Source organism: Phascolarctos cinereus, unplaced genomic scaffold (genome assembly GCF_003287225.1).
Source record: "Phascolarctos cinereus isolate Bilbo 61053 unplaced genomic scaffold, phaCin_HiC Scaffold_4;HRSCAF=312, whole genome shotgun sequence".
NCBI classification, from domain to species: domain Eukaryota; kingdom Metazoa; phylum Chordata; class Mammalia; order Diprotodontia; family Phascolarctidae; genus Phascolarctos; species Phascolarctos cinereus.
The window spans coordinates 137976615-137997075 of NW_027555847.1; the positions used below are offsets into that span (position 1 = coordinate 137976615).

Consider the following 20461-nt stretch of genomic DNA (forward strand, 5'->3'; position numbering starts at 1 on the left):
GAAAGTTTATTCCTTAAGTAGCGGAAAACACTGCATTATTTTCCATTCTATAGTCTCACCACATCCCCCTAAGACCAAAAGTCAGAGTATGAGTATCTCACTGTTTCTGGCACATAGAAAATACTCCGTATGTTAAGAGGTGCATCCGTCTTGTAGTGAAGAGTATAACGGGGTTTATCATAAGCTTGGGCAATGTAGCGGTAGAATTCCTCATGCTGCCATTCGCTAATGTCTTTAGAGTCCATCATCCAAAGTGCCTGCAAAAGGAGATAAATTGGAAATGCAATCCATTTAAAATGCTTCTTTCCATCAAGTAAATGTAGACAAGCATGTCTAACTTAATTTTTTAGTGAATCAACATCTATAATGTTAGCTCCAGTCAACAAAATGGTGCTAGGGCCTGGATATCTTAAAATATTAGATTTGGCAAATTAATCAGAGGAGAACTGATTCTTTCTCCAGGCTCCTACAGAAGGTATGTATATAATAGATTGGGTGTTTATGGGCAGACATGAAAAAAACTCAGAAGCAACTGTGCCCACTCTCTAGCCTAACTATGCACTACTTTTGGAAGTGTTATAAAGATATTCATAGAAGGCTGTTATAGAAATGGGAAGAAAACAAGAGAATACGACTTTGGGAGCGAGTATTTTATCTCAGGAGCCTCAGAATGATGAAGGAAATAAGATCAAGATATTAAACATCCCGAGCAAAAAGTTGGCTAGAGGGATATGGTTCACAATAAACCACCATTTAAAGAAATATCTAGAGCTCTGGCCTTGGAGTGAGGAGGACTTGAGTTCAAATACAGCCACAGACACTTGACTAGCCGTGTGACCCTGAGCAAGTCATTTAACCCCAACTGCCTCACACACACCCCCCAAAAAATATATCTTTAATAAAACTTTATTTCAATAAACATGAATGACCCCAAGTAATCATTTATGTGTTGATGTTAACTTGTAAGAAGGTCTGTAAGGATCTGTCTTTCACCCTATGCCAACTTTAAAAACAAACCATGACAAATTCAAGGCATGTGATCAATCAAGTGGTGCAGCACAGTGGAAAGAGCACTCACTCTGTATTCCAAGGTCTAAACTGAAATCCTGCCTCTGATGCGTACCACTGGTGTGACCTCAGGTAAGACCCTTAATCTCCCTGGCATGTTCTGTCGTCTACAAAATGAGGAAGCAGGCCTGAATGACCTCTGAAGTTCCTTCCAGGTAAAGATTTATGATCCTATTAAGGAAGGGCCTTCTATTCGCCAAGCACTGGGGATGCAAAGAAGCCATGCTGACCAAACGCAAAGCTAGTAGGGACAGCTAACATATGGTGTGGAACTTAAAGATAAGAATCTAGAATGGTGGGCCAAACCTAAGAACACCAATCAATAAATATTTAATGAGTATTTACTACATGTCAGACACCATGTAAGGTATTACGCATATAATGGCCAAAAAAATTTATATAGTAAGTATGTACAGACTAAATACAAACTAAAGAGAGGTTAAATACAAGGAAGTTAGGGAGGGAGGACACTAGTCTTTGGGGGAATGCAGAAAGGATTCGGGTAGAAGGTGGTGCTGGAACTGTCTTAATGAAAGAATGAGGTGGCAGAAAGTGAGGAGAGAGTATATTCTAGGCATGGAGAAAGACCAGAGCAAAGGTAGAGAGGAGAACAGAGGGGCCAGCTTCACTGGACTGAAGAACAGTTAAGTACAGATCTGATCATGTCACTGCTGTACTCAAAAAATTCCACTGGCTTGCCATTTTTGAAATCCATATTAAATTTATATTCACCATTAGTCAATTTCATGCCTCCAATCAGTTATAAAATCTCATTGTTTATATCTCCACAATACCTCTTGCATTTAATTACTCACATAATTAGCTGCCATATTATCTACTTCAGGTCCTCATCACTTGTCTAGACGATTGAAATGACCCCCTAATAGGTATCTTTGCCTAAAGTCACTCTAAAGCATCCTACACACAGTACCTGCCAATGATTTTGCTTAGGTACATATCTGCCCATGTTACTCCTCTACTCAATAAACTGCAGTGGCTCCCTATTGCCTTTAGGATCAAAAATAAACTCCTCTGTATGTCTTTTAAAGTCTATCACTACTGATTCAACCATTCCGGAAAGCAAATATATGCACACCCTTGGATCCAGCAATACCACTACTAGGTCTGTATCCTAAAGAGACTTAAAAAAAGAGAGACAGAGACCTATTTGTACAAAAATATTCACAGCAGCTCTTTTTTGTGGTGGCAAAGAACTAGAAATTGAGAGGATGCCTATCAGTTGGGGAATGGCTGAACAAGTTGTGGCATGTGAATGTAATGAAATACTACTGAGCTATAAGAAACGATGAGCAGACGGATTTCAGAAAAATCCAGACTTACATGAACTGATGCAAAATGAAGTGAGCAGAACCTGAACACTGCACATAGTACCAGCAATACTGGATGATGATCAACTGTGAACGATTTAGCCATTCTCAGCAATACAACAATCCGAGACTATTCCAGGGGATTCATCCAGGGAAAAATGCTATCCACATTCAGAGAAAGAACTAATGGAGTCTGAATGCAGACTGGCATACTATTTTTCACTTTCTTTGGTTTTTTCTTTTGGTCTGTTTCTTCTTTCACAACATGAATAATATGGAAATAGGTTTTACATTACTGCACATATAAAACCTATATCAAACTGTTTACTGTCTTAGGGAGGAGGAGACAAGGGAGGGAAGGAAAAACTTGGAACTCAAGATTTTTTAAAAATGAATTTTAAAATTGTCTTTTATGTATAATTGGGAAAAAATAAAAAACTATTAAAAATAAAATCTATCACTGATCATAATTAGCCAAACCCCAACCCTGAACTATTCCCAACTTCTTCAACACTGTCCTTGCCATCATACCTTGCTCCCCCATTCTTCAATCTCTTCCTTATCTACTAGCTCCTTCACTACTGCCTACAAATACGCCCATCTAACATCATTAAAAAAAAAGGGGGGGGAGCAGCTAGGTGTGCAATGGATAGAGCACCGGCCCTGGAGTCAGGAGGACCTGTGTTCAAATCCAGCCTCAGACTAAACACTCCATGCTTACTAGCTGTGTGACCCTGGGCAAGTCACTTAACACCCCAACTGCCTAAAAATTTAAAAAAATAAAATAAAAAATAAACCCTCACTAGATTGTGCCATACTCTTCCATCTTTCATCCTATAGTTTTCTTCACTTTCTCAGCTACTCTTTAAAAAGTCATCTACATTGGGTGCATCTACTTTCTCTCTTCTACCTCTAGTCACCCAGGTTTAAAGGCTTGATATCATACTCTATTCCTCTTTCTTGCTTACCGCACAGATCCAATCAGTTGCCAAAATATGTAATTTCTTTCTCTATGTTCTTTTACATATATCTCTTTCTATCTACTCACAAAGCCATATGCTGGTTCAGGCCCTTATCCCTCTTTGCCTAGACTAATGCAACACCTCTAAATTGGACTCTCCACTGCTCAAACTCTCCCCACTCCAATCTGTTGTCCACATAGCTACCAAAATGATTTTCTTATTAAAAAAAACAAAACTATAGTCAATCAACTCCAGGGTTCCCTACTACCTCAAGTGCTTTACAACCTTGTCACTTCCTATCTTTCTAATCTTACAGTCTACTCCCCTTAAAACACTCTAGGATTCAGCCCTAGAGTATATTTGCTGCTCCTCAAACAGGACACTGCACCTCTCATCCTCAGGCCTCTGTACCAGCTGTTACTCATACCTGGAATGTCCTTCCCAGCCTCTGGGGCTTAGAACCCTTGGCTTGCTCAAGCCAACCTGGATACTAGGATACCTTTCCTGTCCCTTTCTCTCCCACCATCATCCTCCACAGGGTTACTTTCCATGAATTCTCTCTCTTGTATGTTCTGATTCATATGTGTTGCTCCACTTCACCCCCAATTAGAATGTATACCCCTTGAGGATAAGGGCTGTTTTTGCTTGATCTTTGTTTCCCCCTGCATTCTGTATCATCAATAGCACACACTAAGTAAGCATTCAGTTAAGTACTTGTTGATGGACTGATTGCTGATCTCTGTCTTCAAGTGAAGATGATATAACCATTGGTGGAGGATTTTGAAGACGGGATTTCTACATAGATGAGACCTGGACTGGTTATTGGACTCAGTTTTTGATACTAGCAGCTTTCATCACCCCTTTCTGGAGCCATTTGTTCCCAAGACTATCTACAGAATATCCTTTTGGGATCTTTTACTACGTCTTACCTGTAAAGTGTTGATGCGTTTTCCATTTAGGTAAAGGGGAAAGCTAACAAAGTTACTGTACTTTGTTACTACATCTGGAAAATAAAATAAAATAAAAGTATTACACTGATGATTAAAACTGAGAGTAAGAAAACAAGCTTTGGACCCTGCTGAATGGATTAACTAGCTAAAAGTAATGAGATTTATCACCAGAATGTTGGCCACAGCAACTCATGGGTTGTAATCTAAATCTGTAAGGGAGATGAAACCGTGGATCTTATGAAGTATTCAAATAATTGGATTTAGAGCGCATGTCTTTAATTGTGTCATCTGTGGTGCACAAGAGTAGAAAGAAACAACTGGCTGGGCAGGAGAGATTTTAAATGGAATTTTTTTTTTTGCACAAAAAGTTTGCATTTTAATAAGGGTGAACCCAACACATACACAAGCAGGAACAGAAAGATGACTGGGGCAAAGGAGAGGCTGACACTGGAAGAGGCAGTCACTTAACACTTTTAGCTGGAAGGGATGTCTGTGTGCACATCAGCGAAGGCCTCTGGGAAGCTATGGACTGCAGCAATCAGGTGAGCAGGCATAGGAGTACGGAGGCCAGGTGATGTGGCATAAAATGGAATTATTTCAAAATCCTAAGATGTACTGAATACAGAAACCTATAAAGGGAACAAGATCAAGTAAAAATCCTCTGCTTCCAAGCAATCTTTCTCTTTTTATAAGGTCTAAGTGAAAACTTTGACCAAATGATAATCATGCAACTAGCCAAAGAGCTGTATCACAACAGGGCAGTGGAGCAAAAAGGGTTATGGACTTGAAATCAGAAGATTTGAGTTTGAGTACTTGCTCCTTCTCTTTATTAGCCTTGTAACCATGAACACCAAACCCATCTACCTCCCAGAGTTTTGATGAGAAAAATGCTTTTTAAAACTGCAAAATATAGATGTAAACTTTTATTATATTGTGATGATTATAATACCAACCCATTCACAAGGATTCTCCTCTTCATACACACATATGTTGTGATTGGTCCCTGTCTGCACCTTTTCCCTTTATGCCACCCTTCAAAAGGACAGCTGTGATTTTCATCAACAGTCCTATATAGGAAAGCACCACTACTCCTCACTCAAGCCCTACCCCAACTAAGTATGTTTCTGTGGAACTACAGCACAGAGTGAGAATCTCGGGAAGGGCAGAACTTGAGATTCAGCTGTGCACTGCTCACAGATCAAGTCTAGGTTGCAGAGCCAAAGGTCTGGCAAAGGGTCCTTCCTTCTCTGCTCACCTCGTACTCTGTCTTCACTGGCAAACTCTTTGCAGTCTGATTTGAGGTGGATGATTATTTTGGTTCCAGTTCTAACACCTGAAGCTTCTGCAATTTCAAATACTCCAGAGCTAAGAGGAAAAGGAGGAAAAATAATTTCATATTAGTACTAATAAATCTTAAAAAAGAAAATCAGTTATTTTGCCTTAGAACACTTTCAAAGGCTAGACAAAAACTAAGCACAGATCCTAAATGGCCATCCAAAGCAAACAATAATGATAGCTATTTGCTTGATTACAGCTGTTTCTCCTATACCCTTAATGGTAACCAAGATGACATCTTCCACTTCATGAAAACTACAGACTGCCAGCAAGCATGCTGTCCTGGAAAGAGCGTTCATTCCACGGGGTGCCTGAACTCCTGGCTCTGCCCCTAACACCTGGGAGGGTATGTGTGAAGCTAATCACTTCCCATCTCCCAGCCTTGATTTCCTATTCTATAAAATGAGAACAATAATGCTTGCACTTACAGACATGTACAAGATTATTATTTATAGGCAACTAGTGGTACAATGGACAGGGCGCTGGGCCTGGAATCAGAAAGACCTGAGATTAAATCCAGCCTCAGACACTTATTAGCTGTGCAATTCATTTGACCTCTGTCTGCCTCGGTTTCCTCAACTGTAAAAGGGGCATAATATTAACACCTACCTCCCAGGGTTGTCATCAGGATCAAATGAGATATTATTTGTAAAGCACTTAGGAGAATGCCTGGCACATAGCAGACACTTAAATGCTTGTTCTCTTCCCCTTCCCCTTATTATTAAAGAGAACTTTAGGGCTCCAACAACTGCTGCTTTGATCTAGGAAAGACTAGTTACTGCTTGTTGCTCTAACAAGCAGGAATTCCGAAAGAGTTCTGGAAGGCTAAGAACACAATACTGAATACTTCGGAAAGATTCCAAATACTTTTCTGAAGCCTACCCAGGAATGTGCTGGTAAATGTTTAACAACTGGCTATTCATTCAGAATAAACAAATATACACAACATACTTTTAACTTTAATCTACATTACTGACATGTTTTCTATCACTTTCTTTAAGTCTAGACCATTAGTGTCAAACTCAAATGGAAATGGGGCCACTTAACATGAGGTTAAGGATCCCTGCAGGCAGTATAATGACTTGGAAAACCACATATTAACATTACCTATGTTCTACTGTATTTTTATTTTGTTATATTTATTTTGTTATATATTCCCGATTGCACTTTAATCTGGCTCAAGATGTAATTGCTTGACACCTCTTGTCTAGACAATCAATAAAACAAGCCCTGATGTGTGGCATCTGCCATTTTCCAAGGTGGACATGCTCTCACTGAAAATTTCATAATTGATTCCCCTTGTATAAGCTGGTTCCAGGACATCTCTGGTCCTACCTAGTGTTTTTTTATGCTCTTCCTTCCAGGTCTTATGTCTCTAATGAATACAAGAAAACCAAATGGAAAAATCTTCTGCAAAAACAGAGGAAGAATAAAGAGAACCAGAAAAGGGGACCTTGATGGGATCTTGCCAAAGTATTAATTTGGTTTTATTTTCATAAAATGAACACTGGAAATTTGTAGTACAATTTTCAGAGTTATAAATAACTAAATAAATATTTATTTAGTTCTTCCTCTAAACCGCAGAGCTGCTGGTATTAGTGTCACATATGATATAATGGAATAAAAATAAAACAACATGCTTTAGAAAATCAAAAGCAATGTGAAATTTGTTAACACTGTAGAAGCCATTTTGTTTAAACCAAGCTATGTTCTGGAAACATCTACACAACTTGTGAGAAGTTCCACCCACCCATGATTATTATGGGGGTAGGGAAAAGCAATAAAAAATACTCCTTTATTATAGAACATCTTTGGAAACTTATGAAAAATGTTACAAAACCGTTTGACATAGAGTCCACTAAACATCAGCCTCATGAGGGTAAAAGGCTTAAAAAAAAAAAAAAGGTTCTGTGAATGCCAAAAAGTTTATAGCAGCACTTTCTGTAGTAGCTAAGAACTGGAAACAAAGTAGATGCCCATACACTGGAGAATGGCTAAATAAACTGTGGGTTCATGAATGCTGTGGATATTATTATTAGGTTCTTGGAAATAACGAATACAGAGAAGTAAACAGAACCAGAAAAATGTTATACCAAACAATTAAAACAATATAAATGGAAAGAACAGCAACAATAAAAACAACAAAGCAATCCAAAGTGAACACTGAAAATGAGAAAGCATTTCTCCCTGCTTTGCACAAGTGGAGAACTACGGTGGTAAAACCCTGCAGCTAATGTCAGACTTCTTTGGTTATGCTTAGTTTTACCCACCTGTTCAAAAATATTTTTAAAACACTCATTGTTATAGGCTCCATGGAAGATAGTGAGGGTGATTCAGTGGGGAATGTAATGAAAAAACAAGATTCCAATGTAATTTTTTTTTTACAAAGGTCAATATCTCAAGGAGGAGACACTGTGGAAGCTGATGAGAATGCTGCAGACTTGTTCTCTTCAAAACATACAAGAAAATATAAAGAGGGTTATAATCTATGACAAGAATGAAGGAAAGAAACTAGGAGGCCATGAATGCTAATAGAAAAGGAAATCAGGTAGCTTAGGAAGAATAAAATTAATATCCTTTGGAAGAAGGAAAGTGGAGCTAAGATTTAACTTCTCTTTTTACTATCAAGAAGCCCTCAGAAGGAAAAACTAATTGAAGATGTTACTGAGATGCTCAAGCTAAGCTTCTCATATTCCCCACCCCAGAAAAGAGACTATTATGAGAAAAGATGGTTAAAAAAGAAAAGAGAAACCTATCAAAATTTTAAAATAAGCAATGAAAAATGCTAGTACCTAACAATTTTGCACAGCAACCTAAAGCAAAAGAACTAGAAAAGGAAGCTACAAAAGATCTCTCAAGAGACACCCTCAACTGAAAAAATGACATTCAAAGAGATTAGCCAAGATTTAGCACTGCTTAAAAATAACTACAGGGCCAGAGAAAAGAAAAATTTGATGTTAAAAACTGAGAAAAGAAATAAGCAGAATTAAAAGATGCTTTAAAAAGAGATCAGGCAAAAATAATGAAGCAGAATTGCACACAATACAGAGCAACTGAGGATTAAAAAGAATTATCCAAGTTACTGGAAAACACATAAGACTTGAGGACAGACCTGGAAATCACAACACAGAAATCTCAGGATTACTGACATCTCAGAAAATTTATGTAATACAAGAAAGGGAATTCCCCTTCTGCTCACTGCATATCATACAGATGCCTTTTGCTATTCTCTCCTTCATTCATCTCATTTGAAGAAGTAGCCTTATTCCTAAGGCTAGCCCTTCTACCTATTCCAGTGATCCCATTCCATCCCATCCCTAACAGACTACTCTCTCTCTACCCCCCACCCCCAACCTCTCATTTATCTTCAATCTGTCCCTGTTTACTGGCTCCTTCTCTACAGCCAACAAACATGTCCGTGTCCATCCTGCTTTTGCCCATATATCTCTTCTGTCCTTTATGGCTAAGCTCCTTGAGAAGGTCATATACAATAGGTGCTTCTACTTGCTCTGATCTCTCTCTTAACTCCCTATGATCCAGTTTCTGAATTCATTATTCTGAAATGTGAAATTAACATTGTAACTCACACCTCCTCAGATCACTTCCCAAAACAGCTGCAGGACTTCACACAGCACACCCCATTCCAAGTCAGCTTCTTTTTACATATTTCCTGTTAGAGTGTAAGCTCCTAGAGGGCAGGGAGTGTCTTATGCCTTTCTTTGCAGTACCATCACTTAGCACAGTGTCTGCCACTCAGTAGACATTTAATAGACTTTAAACGTCTGGTGGGATTTGAATGCAGCATTTTCTAATTCCAAGGCAATCACTCTATCCTCTACTTCATGCTTCCTCTATTATATTTATATTTTTTTGTAGAACCATAACATATTAACATTAGAATGTCATAACTTATTCAGATATTCTCCAGATGATTTGTAATTTTTTTCCTATTACAAATAGAATAACTATGAATTTTTTAAAAATACTCTTTTTCCTCTTTTAGTGACTTTGGAATAGATTCCTAGCAAAGAAATAATAGAGATGAAAATGTTGAAGAAAATTCTTTCTCTGTACTTTATGCACAAGGCTTCCAAAATAATTTTTATTCATCTACAATTATTTGAAGGAAGAAATGTTTAAATATAAGACTCTCTTTATATCTTACAACACCTAACTCAAGTCATTTTGATGTCACAAAGTAAATTTCAGTCATCAGTTAACAGCAAACAAGGATCTACACTGTAGGTAACAACAACTTAGTTAACAGTTTGATTCATCACAGTAAATCACTTTACTTTCAGCTCATCCTTGGAGTGGAAACTAGCTGTTCAAAAAAGAATCCAAACTATACTTCTATAGACATAAATAATCAAAAAGGTTTCTTGTTTCTTTTAGGTGGAATTAACCTAATTCCTTCAGGGAATGGGGCAAAACTACTGCTTCCAGATCAATCAATCAAGGTTTACCCCTTCTCCCCAGACTTTATCAGGTGACAGCCCTAATTCATTTAGGAAGAAGTCCTCCACAGACTCTCTAAAGAGAGGAGAGCGGGTCTTTGTTTTGGAACTGATAGTTAAAGAATGACTGATAAGAGCTTCTCTTTGAGATCAGTCCAAAGGCCTCAGAGTAGGTTAATCTTTAAGTTCTTTCTTAAAATTTCTAAATGAAGGAGGAAAGGGGCATTTAGTCTGCTTTCAGAAAAAGTATCATCATTTCAGTGTGCTTTTATTACATATTGCTCTCTAAAAAGTTGGACCATTCCCTCCAACAATGTATCAGAATGCTCTGCCAACACTGGATTTTATATTTTTTAGATCTTTTTGACATTTGGTTAAGTTGTTATTTGACAGAATCGATTGGGAGATACTGGAGTTTACTGAGTATGGAGTGACATGGCTGGATCTGTGCTTTAGGAAGTCATTGTGGCAACTGGGAGGATGGATTGGACTGAGGAGAGACGTGGGGCAGGCAGACCCACCAGCAGGCTAGTACAACAGTCTAGGCATGATGTAACAAGGGTCTGGACCAGAGCAGTGGCAGTGTCAGAGGACAGAGAGGAGCTTATCAGAGAGGTGTTACAAATCGACAGGCCTTAGCAACAGATATAACACAAGGGTGGGGGGGGTTGTTGAGGATATTGAGAAGCTGAGGATGATACCTACCTTCCGAGCTTGGGGGACTGGGAAGATGTTGTAATAGCAAAGTTCAAAGTGAGGGGAAGGTGTGAGAGGAAAGACATTAAGTTCAGTTTTGGTCCTGTTGAATTTAAGATGTCTTACTGGACATCCAGTTCTGATATCTGAAAGGCAGCCGATATGAGAAATTGGAGGTTAATAGAGGTTGAGGCAGGATAGGTAGATTGGGGAATCTTCAGCACAGAGATGATAATTAAATCTACGGAGCTTATGAGATCACTAAGTGAAGTAGCATGAAGAGAGAAGGTTCAGACTGACCCTTGAGTGTACTAGTGGGTGTGACGTGGATGATCACCCAGCAAAGGCAAAAGAACCCGGACAGAATGGTGTCCTGAAAACCTACAGCGGAGAGTATCGGGGGGGGGGGGGTGGGGGGGTGGCCTTGGAATCAGGAGGACCTGAGTTCCAATCCAGCCTCCGATACTTGATACTTACTAGCTGTCTGACCCTAGGCAAGACACTTAACCCCAACTGCCTCACCAAAAAAAAGCAAAAACAAAAACAAACAAAGAAAGAGGGTGACTGGCAGCCTCAAAAGCTGCAGAGAGGTCAAGAAGAATGAGAAATGAGAAAAGCCACTGGATTTATCAATCAGCAAATCAATGGTAACTTTGGAGAGAGCAGGTTCAGTAGAATGATGAGGCTGAAAGCTACATTATAGAGGAGAAAGCAGAGACACCTATGGATTTCCAATAAGTTTACCTACGAAGGGCAAAAGGGACATAGGACAATAGTGGTGATGGAAGGAAGCGGGGTGAGGGAGGAGACAGTAGCAAAAGGTATCTGCTGAATGAGATGAGATGAGTAGGGGAGAAAAGGGAGCTCTCAGCAAATTGCTTCAATTTTTTCTATAAAATATGAGATAAGGCTCTCAGTTGAGAGTGTGAGAGGGAGCCATGGGAGGTTTGAGGAGGGATGAAAAGGTTGGAAAAGCCAGTGAGAAAGTAAGTTAATTAGAAGGTACAGAAGGTTAGCCTTCTATAACAAGTGAGGGCCATCTGTATAACAAAAATGCGTACTAGACTCAGAGGAGTCAAGATTTTCTCCACCTTCATTCAATAGCAAATGAATAGGAGAAAAGGCAGTGCATTGTGGAAGTCATCCAAGGCCAAGGTTTGACAGGGAAAGATTAGCAATATGATAATGGGGCTGGGGACTTAAGAGAAGAGAGCTGTGTAGATTTGAACTGACTCATTAAGGAGCCAAGATAGAGAAGAAAGGAGAGCCGGGGTAGTATAAGGGTGATGGCCTGGGAGAGAACTGAGAGATCAAGGGAAGTCCTGGGATGGACAAAGAGTAGGGTTTGGTAAGGGAAAGAAGAGGGAGTGGTGGAAAACCTACACATTGTGGTCAGTTAAGGAGATTTTGGAATTTCTGAACATGGAGGTGGAACATCTGTGGGCAATAGGAAAATCAAGGATATGACAATCTTTGCAGCTGAGATGGGCGGAGGAATACGTCACGGGAGTGAGTAGGTTAAGGAACTGAGTGGTTGGGGTGTCTGAGGAAGAGTGAACATGTATGATGAGGCCCCTTAGTCTGAGGGGAAGAGAGGGCAGGAGTTAGGGAGGAGAGAAAAATTATGAACCAGCTACTGCAATGAGAAAGGAAGGGGAGTGACCTGGACAACAGTAGGGTCAAACTCAAATAGAAATGATCCCTGCAAGAAGTGTTCTGACTTTGGATACCACAAATTAACATTATCTGTGTAGTATCATATTTTTATTTTATTTTTGTTGAACATTTCCCAATTACATTTTAATCTAGTTCTGGGCTCCTAAGTTTTGCAGCTGCTAGTCTGACACCTGGCTGTAAATAAATTACCAGGATTTTAACTGAATGGTAAATATAGATTACATGAACCTGAAAGGAGGAAAGATTCCTCAATGGTGGAGGCATGGGGAGAGCCTGGAAGTGGCAATGGGGAGCAAGGAGTATTCTAACTCCCCTGCCTCAACCAATGAGTCAAGGGGAATGAATGAAAATGCATCCAGTACTGGAAAGAGTGTCCAGGGAGGCTGTTAACAGGAGAAAGCCAGGTCTTGGTGATTGCTAAAAGATGGAAGGAGTGGAAGAGTTAAAGATTTAGGATGAAGGAAAGTTTGTTGTCTATGAAAAAGGCATTTTAGAGGGCACAATGAATGGGACAGGTAGTATTCGGTTGAGATTTTGGGTGGAAGGGTTGAGGGGGAAGGAAATAACGAATTGGGTCATATGTTCCCAAAGTGGGTGATAACACCCCCGGTGGAACAATCCAGGGGAGTGGTAGTAGCCTGGGGTGCAAATGAAGGGCAATTGAATAAACTGAATAAATAATAAACTGAATAAATAAAAGAGCAGTGAAAGCATAAGGAAAGAAGAGAAGAAAATTCTGAAAAACCATGTTCCTACATGTTTCATCTGTTGTGTAATGGAGTTAAAAGTCACAGTGATTACATTATTTTCCAAATAAACACACAAAATGCAAGTTATAACTGATCAGTGATCAAGTCCGCTGACAAGTCTTAACAAGCAAGTATTGGCAAGTGAGCATGTCTCGGAAGTCCAGCAGGCAATGGCAGGAATATGTGTGTGTAATGACTTGTCTACAATATGATACTATACAGTTACATGCATCACCAAAATTTCAATTCAGGAAAAATCCCACAAATTTACATAAGTTATTAAATTTAAGATGTGTAATTTTTTTCAAAAAAATTTTATATTTTTTAAAAACGATATACATTTCAAAAAACCCACCAAAGGGTTAAAGAAAGTAGATTTTCAGAGGGGCTCTGAGTAATTTTTTTAAAAGGGGTCTGTAGGCCAAATAAGTTTGTGAACTTCTGAACTGGATGGTAGGGGATGGGGAATGAGGTTTGGATGATTACCTATATGGGTTCAGAATCAATGGGATGTACAGGGCATGGCCAGGTGTGATTATGTTCATCAATGAGTAGGAGATACCACTCAATGGCATCTTTGTGTTGCCATCTCTATACTGTGAAGACTGACTGCAAGTGACTTCAGGGGAAAGCCCTCAGGCAGCTAAGGGTCTAGAGTCTTGCTGGCATTTAAGTTAAACGGGAATTATAGACCACTTGCATGCCACTTACTCTGCTGTTCTCAGTAAATGGTGCTTCATCCTCTGGGGGGGGAGGAAACCCCTCCTGTTGTGATATTCCCATGCTGTCTACTAGGTTGTCAATATAGTACATGCCAAGAGGAGGCTGGAGATAAGAAAGAAGACAAGTACAGCACAAGATGGAAGAAGCCCAAGCAGATGGGAGGCCTCATTTCACTTCTCTTCCCTCCAGAGGCTGCAGATGAAGTAGCAGGAAATAGAAAGCCTGAGGTCACAGGGAAGGCTGCTTCTCTTCCAGGAAGGGTTTCCACATTACAGGAGGAGAGAGATCAGGGAACAATAGGAGATCAAAGTTGCCTTGTTCTAGGGCATATAGAAGTAGTTTAATTGTATCCACTGGTCCCAGCAGCATTCCCTCAAGGGACACACACAGAAGGAGATGAAGGCCCAGAGGCAGAGGAAGGTTTTGTCCCTCTTTTCACCTGAAGCTGGAGATCAGATGAGTATGACCATAAAGTGGAAGTCTAGAGAGTCATGGTGGCATAGATGAAAGTTGGTTTGGCCCCTCGTCGCCTTCTCTTAGGAGACATGTGCAGCAGGAGATAGAAGGTGGGTGGTCAGAAGAAAGTCTTGATATTCAACAAATGTTAAATAAATCTAGTACTTGAAATCCTGAAATACTTCCAGAAATCAAAACTGCATCAGTCTGGGTATTCCCTCCACGTGTAGAATGAAACCCTCCACAGGTGAGTGAACAGTTTCATGAGTGCAGAGGCCAAAAACTTCATTACCTCACGTCCAACCCTCTGATGATGAGGTAAGCTGAGTAAAAGGTTCAATCTGGTACCTTAAGATTTCCAACTCAATGACTTATGAAATATTTGGAAAGCACTTACTATATGAAAGGAACTGACAGAAATATCTTAACTCTGTAAATAAAAGCTTGCAAAATTCTCTGTATCTCACATGGCTGACAACTCACATTTACCACAGCAAGCATCACTGGCTTATCAGAAACTGATATATAGATGTCAGCTAAAAAACGAAATAGATTCTTTCCATCCCAGAGTTTTTAAGTAGTTTCTTTCCAAATTAGTGATTTTTCAACTTGAATTTCATTCGTAAACAGGAGATACTTATCCACATAGGGGGGAAAAAATCATGAACCCTCCCTTTGTGATATTCCCAAGCAGTCTACTAGGTTGTCAATATATTACACGCCGAGTGCTAATCCTTAGGGCCTAGCCTTTCTTCACGTACTCACCCATCTGAGAGCCACTGGTAAGCTGGACTCCCAGGCTCTGCCGACTGTGAATAAACTTCCACCTTCTCAGCTACCATGAAAGCAGAGTAAAAGCCCACTCCAAACTGCCCGATGATCTTGCTGCTTGCCTCACTCTGGTTTTGCAGGGCGTCCAGAAATGCCTGTGATGGAAAGAGGGAGGAAGAGTGATTAGAGTTTACCGTGCTGGGGTACCTACTATTCTTCTACAGGGAGGTAACTGGCAGATATGTTCACTGTACAACCTTTCCAAAAGACCCCCAGGATCAACTCAAAAGAGTCCCTAATGGGGACATGACTCATCTGGGTCAAGGTGGTCCTCATGAATAATTCTTGATGAAGTCCATTAAGTCTCTCTGGGCAATGAACAAAGCTTTGCTGGGAACTTCAGTATGTGGGTTATGGTTATTTTCTTGCTGGTATCATCTGACACCTATGTCTCTGCCCTAAAGGAAAAAGATTGGGGAAACACATCCCTACTATCCAGGGCAGAATAGAACCAGGGAGAACACATCATTCCTTGAAAGAAGGCATTTAAAGCTGTAAATGATGACAAAAGGAAGGCAATGAGGCAAGAGGGAAATTTTAACTTGTGTCAAGAAGTTCAAAGATAGCATAACAATCAACCAGCAAGAATTAATCATGCACCAGCTATGGGCCAGGCCCTACGCTAGGCCTGGAAAAACAAAAGCAAAAATGTAACAGTTACGGCTCTGCAGCAGCTAACATTCAACTAGAAGAGATATGTACATAAACAAATATGTACAAAATAAACACAAGGTAAATGAACTGATGGAAGAGGACCCAGGAAACGTAGGAGGAGGGGAAACACAAAGAAGGATGGAAAAAGGCTTACAGAGCCTTTAGAGCTCTGTAGATGGGAGAAGCCAAACTATCTCTGGAGAAAGGACTATCTTATATTGCAAGGAATGATGATTTAGATTTAACAGGTGACATCAAATGAAAAGTCACCCAACAGTGGTCAGAGAGTGAAAGAGAAGTGATTGCTAAAGACTCTCTGTTGAAAAGCACAGACTGCTATCAGTTAATCTGACATATAAACCAGAGGTCTACGGTCTTCCTGAACTTGTATCCAGATTGAGAGCCTCTAGAAAACTATCAAACCTGATGACCATTACCCATTTCCGGAGACTAATATGGGGATAAATGATAACAGCAGAAGAAACCTAGAAAGCACTTTAAAAAGTTTTAAACATTTTTATTTAAAATTTTGAGTTCCAAATTCTCTCTCTCCCTCCCCTTCCCTGAGGTAGTAAGCAATCAGTTACAGGTTATACCTATGCAATTATGTAAAACATTTCCACATCAGTCATTCTGCATAAGAAAATTTGAATAAGAGAAAAAAATGAATGAAAGAAAATGAAAAATAGCATGCTCAGTCAGTATTAAATCAATATCAGTTCTTTCTCTGAAGGCAGACAGTATGTTTCATCATTACTCCTGTGAGATTGTCTTGGATCTTTGTATTGCTGAGAATAGCTAAGTCATTCAGTTCTTCATTTAACAATACTGCTGTTACCGGGTACGACGTTTTCTTGGTTCTGTTCACTTCACTATGCATCAGTCCATGTAAGTCTTTCTAGGTTTTTCTGAAATCATCCTGCTTGTCACTTTTTATAGCACAGAATATTCCATTACAATCATGTATCACAGCTTGTCTAGTCATTCCCCAAATGATTGGCATCCTTTTGATTTCCAATCTAGAAAAAACTTCTAAGCATTACAAAGACCTGGGTAAAAATTGGAGATCCTGGGGGACAGAGGTGAAGTGAATAACTAGCTAAGAAGTTAGTGTCTAAGAAAAAGACTTTTATGTCCACACCAGTGGACAAATATAGTGAAGATGGGTTTTTGGCAAGGGATGGAAAGTTTCCCTTTGTTTTTAAAAAAAAAATGGATAGAATTTTGTAAATCCAAAAAGGAAGCTAGAGGAAAAAAGTTTTCCACATAGCTGACGTGCCTGGCACCACAGAGGCACTATGTACAACAACAGAGAAAGAACAGCAGAAGACAGGATCAGTAATTCATGAGAGACCATATTCAACGAGAGCCAGCAATAAAAACCCATAGACCTGGGATGTATATATGTACAAAGTACAAGTAATACACAAGTGAACTAGAGATTTTAATGCAAAGAAGTTTCAGTTAAATAAAATCTTTAAAATCAGTTAAGTAAAATTTTTAAAAAACTTTACAAAAACAGGCGGAGACAGACATAGCCAGACAGAGTTTTTGCAAAACTCTCTGGAGGTTTTAGTGGACTATCAGCTTAGTATAAGTCAACTGTTGTATGATATAACAGTGAAAAAGCTAATGCTATTCTAAGCTGCAATTAGGAAGGCACAGTGTCTATAATAAAAGGGGTAAATATTTTTGCTAAATCCAGCCGGGGTCATCACATTTCAGAAAAGACAAAGATAACCTAGAGCAAGCCAAAAAAGTATGCTGAAGACAGTGCAAGGGCTGGAGAACATGACGTATGTGATTTGGTTGAAGACTGGGGATGTTTAGCCTAGAGAAGATTTAGGAAAGAGATGATGGCTGTCTTCAAGTATTTGGAAGGCTGTCATGAAGGAATTAATTAGACTTGTTCTGTTTAGTTGCAGAGAAGAGAACTAGGAGAAATAAATAGAAGTTACAAAGTCATATATTCTGCTTATTATAAGGAAAAGCTTTAATGGCTAAGTTACCCAGAAGTGGAATGGACTGCTCAAGAGGCAGTACACTCCTCTTCACTGTGCTCTAAGCACATACAAGTTGATCTGGATGGCTTCTGAGATCCAGTTGAACTCTTAAGAGCCTCCATGATTCTGTGCAGTAACTAAACACCCTCAGAAATAAGTAGCCTGCCTTCAACACGCACTGTTTTTCCCTTTTAAATAACCCTTATTTGCTCCTTACTATCCCTCCTTCTACCTTCAGACTAGCCCATTGTCCTTCTTAGGTCTCACTGGCTTTTCCATTTGCATCGTGCTGTCCTCAGTTAACTTATTTCTCTTGATGAGTTCCCGAGGAACCCAGGCACTTTGATTTCATATTTGGTCCACTGCTCTGTCTCACCCACACATCCAACTAGTTGCCACACTCTACCTATGTATGTAATACTCCTCGTATCCATTTTTTCCTTTTCAAATTCACTTTGCCATTACCTTATTTAGGTCATCTACAACTTCTAAACTGGATAATAGTCTATTAACTTGTTTTCCTGTGTCTATTAGCCTGTCCTTTTTCCAATCTATCCTTCACACTGTTGTCTTGTATATCTATCCTAATGTACCATTCAGATAATACCAAAACTTTAATAAACCTTAAAACCACTCAGCAGGTTCCTGTTACCCACTGAATAAAATATAAACATGACAAATTTCCATTCAAGGTCCTCCACAATCTAACACCAATCTACTTTTCTAGCCTTATTTCACAATACTTGATGTATCCCATGTTCCAGTCAAATTTGATTATTCTCTGCTCCCCATTCTTGTCTTGATTTTTCATACTCTGCCTAAGCAGGCTATCATCCCTGGAATGAACTTTCTACCTCCTTTCCAAAACCCCCTCTTTGTCTACTGAAATCTCTCTTACTTAAAGGCTCAACTATGGTATTAGTCCATCCACAAAATCTGAAAATAATCTCACTCTTCAAATTTCTCAGAGTATTCTTCTATCTGGACCAGTAATTTATTTACCCAAACTCCCCAAACAGACAGGAAATTTTCTGAAGATGGAAATATTTTATTTCATCACTGTAACTCTGTTGCCTAAACAGTGACTGTTATATTACAAACACTTAACATTTGTATTGAATCCCTAAAGTTCTAAATCTACCCCCAAAAAGAATGATAAAAAGTTGCCCCCTTCCAAGCAGCAAAATTATTAAAAAGTCATTAGAGTATTTAGCACCCTCCCCACTACCTTTTGTTTAAAAAACAAACAAAACCCCTTTTATTTTAGTTTTTTATTAGATGCTATATTCTTCAGAGACAGACATATATTTCAAGTCTATATTGACTTTATTATTATAATTTAATATAATCAAACAATGACTGCAACAACACCAGAAAGAAAAAAATGAAAATAACAGTGGGACTAAATAAGTATAGCTGTCAAACCTAGAGGCATCTCTTAAAGCATATTTGTACATTAGTTTCAAAGTCAAAACTGGTCCTGGAGGTCACAATAATTGGTTTGCCTCCTTGAGATAATTTTAATGATGGCAAAGAGATCAATCTACAATCATTAAGGAAATACGTAGGAACCAAACACTCTGGCCCAAACATATACTACGTAATAGAAACTTGGAAACTTCAAAAAATAGTAGTGTTAAGGAAAAAGATTTATATGCAACTTCGCAACGAATGTATTACTTAAAACAGCAACCTGTCAGGCAGAGTCCAAAGGAGACTAAGGTTTGCTTCCAAAGAGGCTTATTTTGGAGGTAACTGCTCTAAAAAGAAAGGGCCCTTGTTTGCTGAAGAGCCAAAAACCCTTACACAAAATTAAAGAACAGGCAACAAGGAATTTACTTACCTTTGAGCCTGATCTAGCAATAGTTCCCAGGTTGGACACCAACTCCTCTTGAGTCATGCCAATGCCAGTGTCCTGAAGAAGAAAGCCAAGTAATATTAATACCACTAAAAGACAATATGCTAGGTCTTCTCATATTAATTGAACTATTTAAATTTATGAATGTCCTACAGTAAATAGGCACAGTGATTCAGAACATCCATGGCAAAAAAAAAAAAAAAGGCAGCAGAGTGATACATAATATTGGGAAAGTGATTCTACTGTGGTTTAGTCCAGAGTTCCAGAGTACTAGGCAGGCAGCCAGGAATTCTGAATTCTAGTTCCAGCTCTTTCACTAACTTAAGCAAATCCCAGAATTTCAGAGTTGAAAAAAGACCTCAGAAGACAAGGATCCAACAACTAGTCATTTAACCTTTGACTGAAGATCTCTAGTAAGGAAAAAAATCCACCACCTCTGAGGCAGTCCACTCCACTTCTGGAGAGCTCTAATTGTTAAAAAGGTTTTCTTTACATTTAACTAAAGTCTGCTTCTCTACAGCTTCTACCTCTTGCTCCTAGTTCTGCCTTCTGGAGCAAAATAAAACCAGATGCTTCTTCTCCTTTGTAGATCTGAGTCACTTAATCTGTAGAACAAGGTTAAACTAAATTACTTCCAAGATCACCTTCAGCTCTAACATCCTAGGATTTCAACCTTCTTCCTATGGAATAAGACATGGAAAGGAGTAGCAGAAA

The 20461-nt window shown here is 39.1% G+C and overlaps 1 protein-coding gene across 2 annotated transcripts in view; it reads right to left on the bottom strand.

The window, feature by feature from the left end:
• TRAP1 (TNF receptor associated protein 1) overlaps positions 1 to 20461 on the bottom strand; it is a 78454-nt gene that overhangs the window by 17366 nt on the left and 40627 nt on the right. For both annotated transcript variants that reach the window (XM_020995521.2, XM_020995522.2), the window contains exons 5-9: positions 19733 to 19804; positions 15167 to 15327; positions 5564 to 5673; positions 4288 to 4361; positions 102 to 257 (exon numbers count right to left, since the gene is read on the bottom strand). In XM_020995521.2, coding sequence (XP_020851180.1) covers positions 102 to 257; positions 4288 to 4361; positions 5564 to 5673; positions 15167 to 15327; positions 19733 to 19804 — 573 coding nt within the window. The remainder of the gene's footprint in view (positions 1 to 101; positions 258 to 4287; positions 4362 to 5563; positions 5674 to 15166; positions 15328 to 19732; positions 19805 to 20461) is intronic.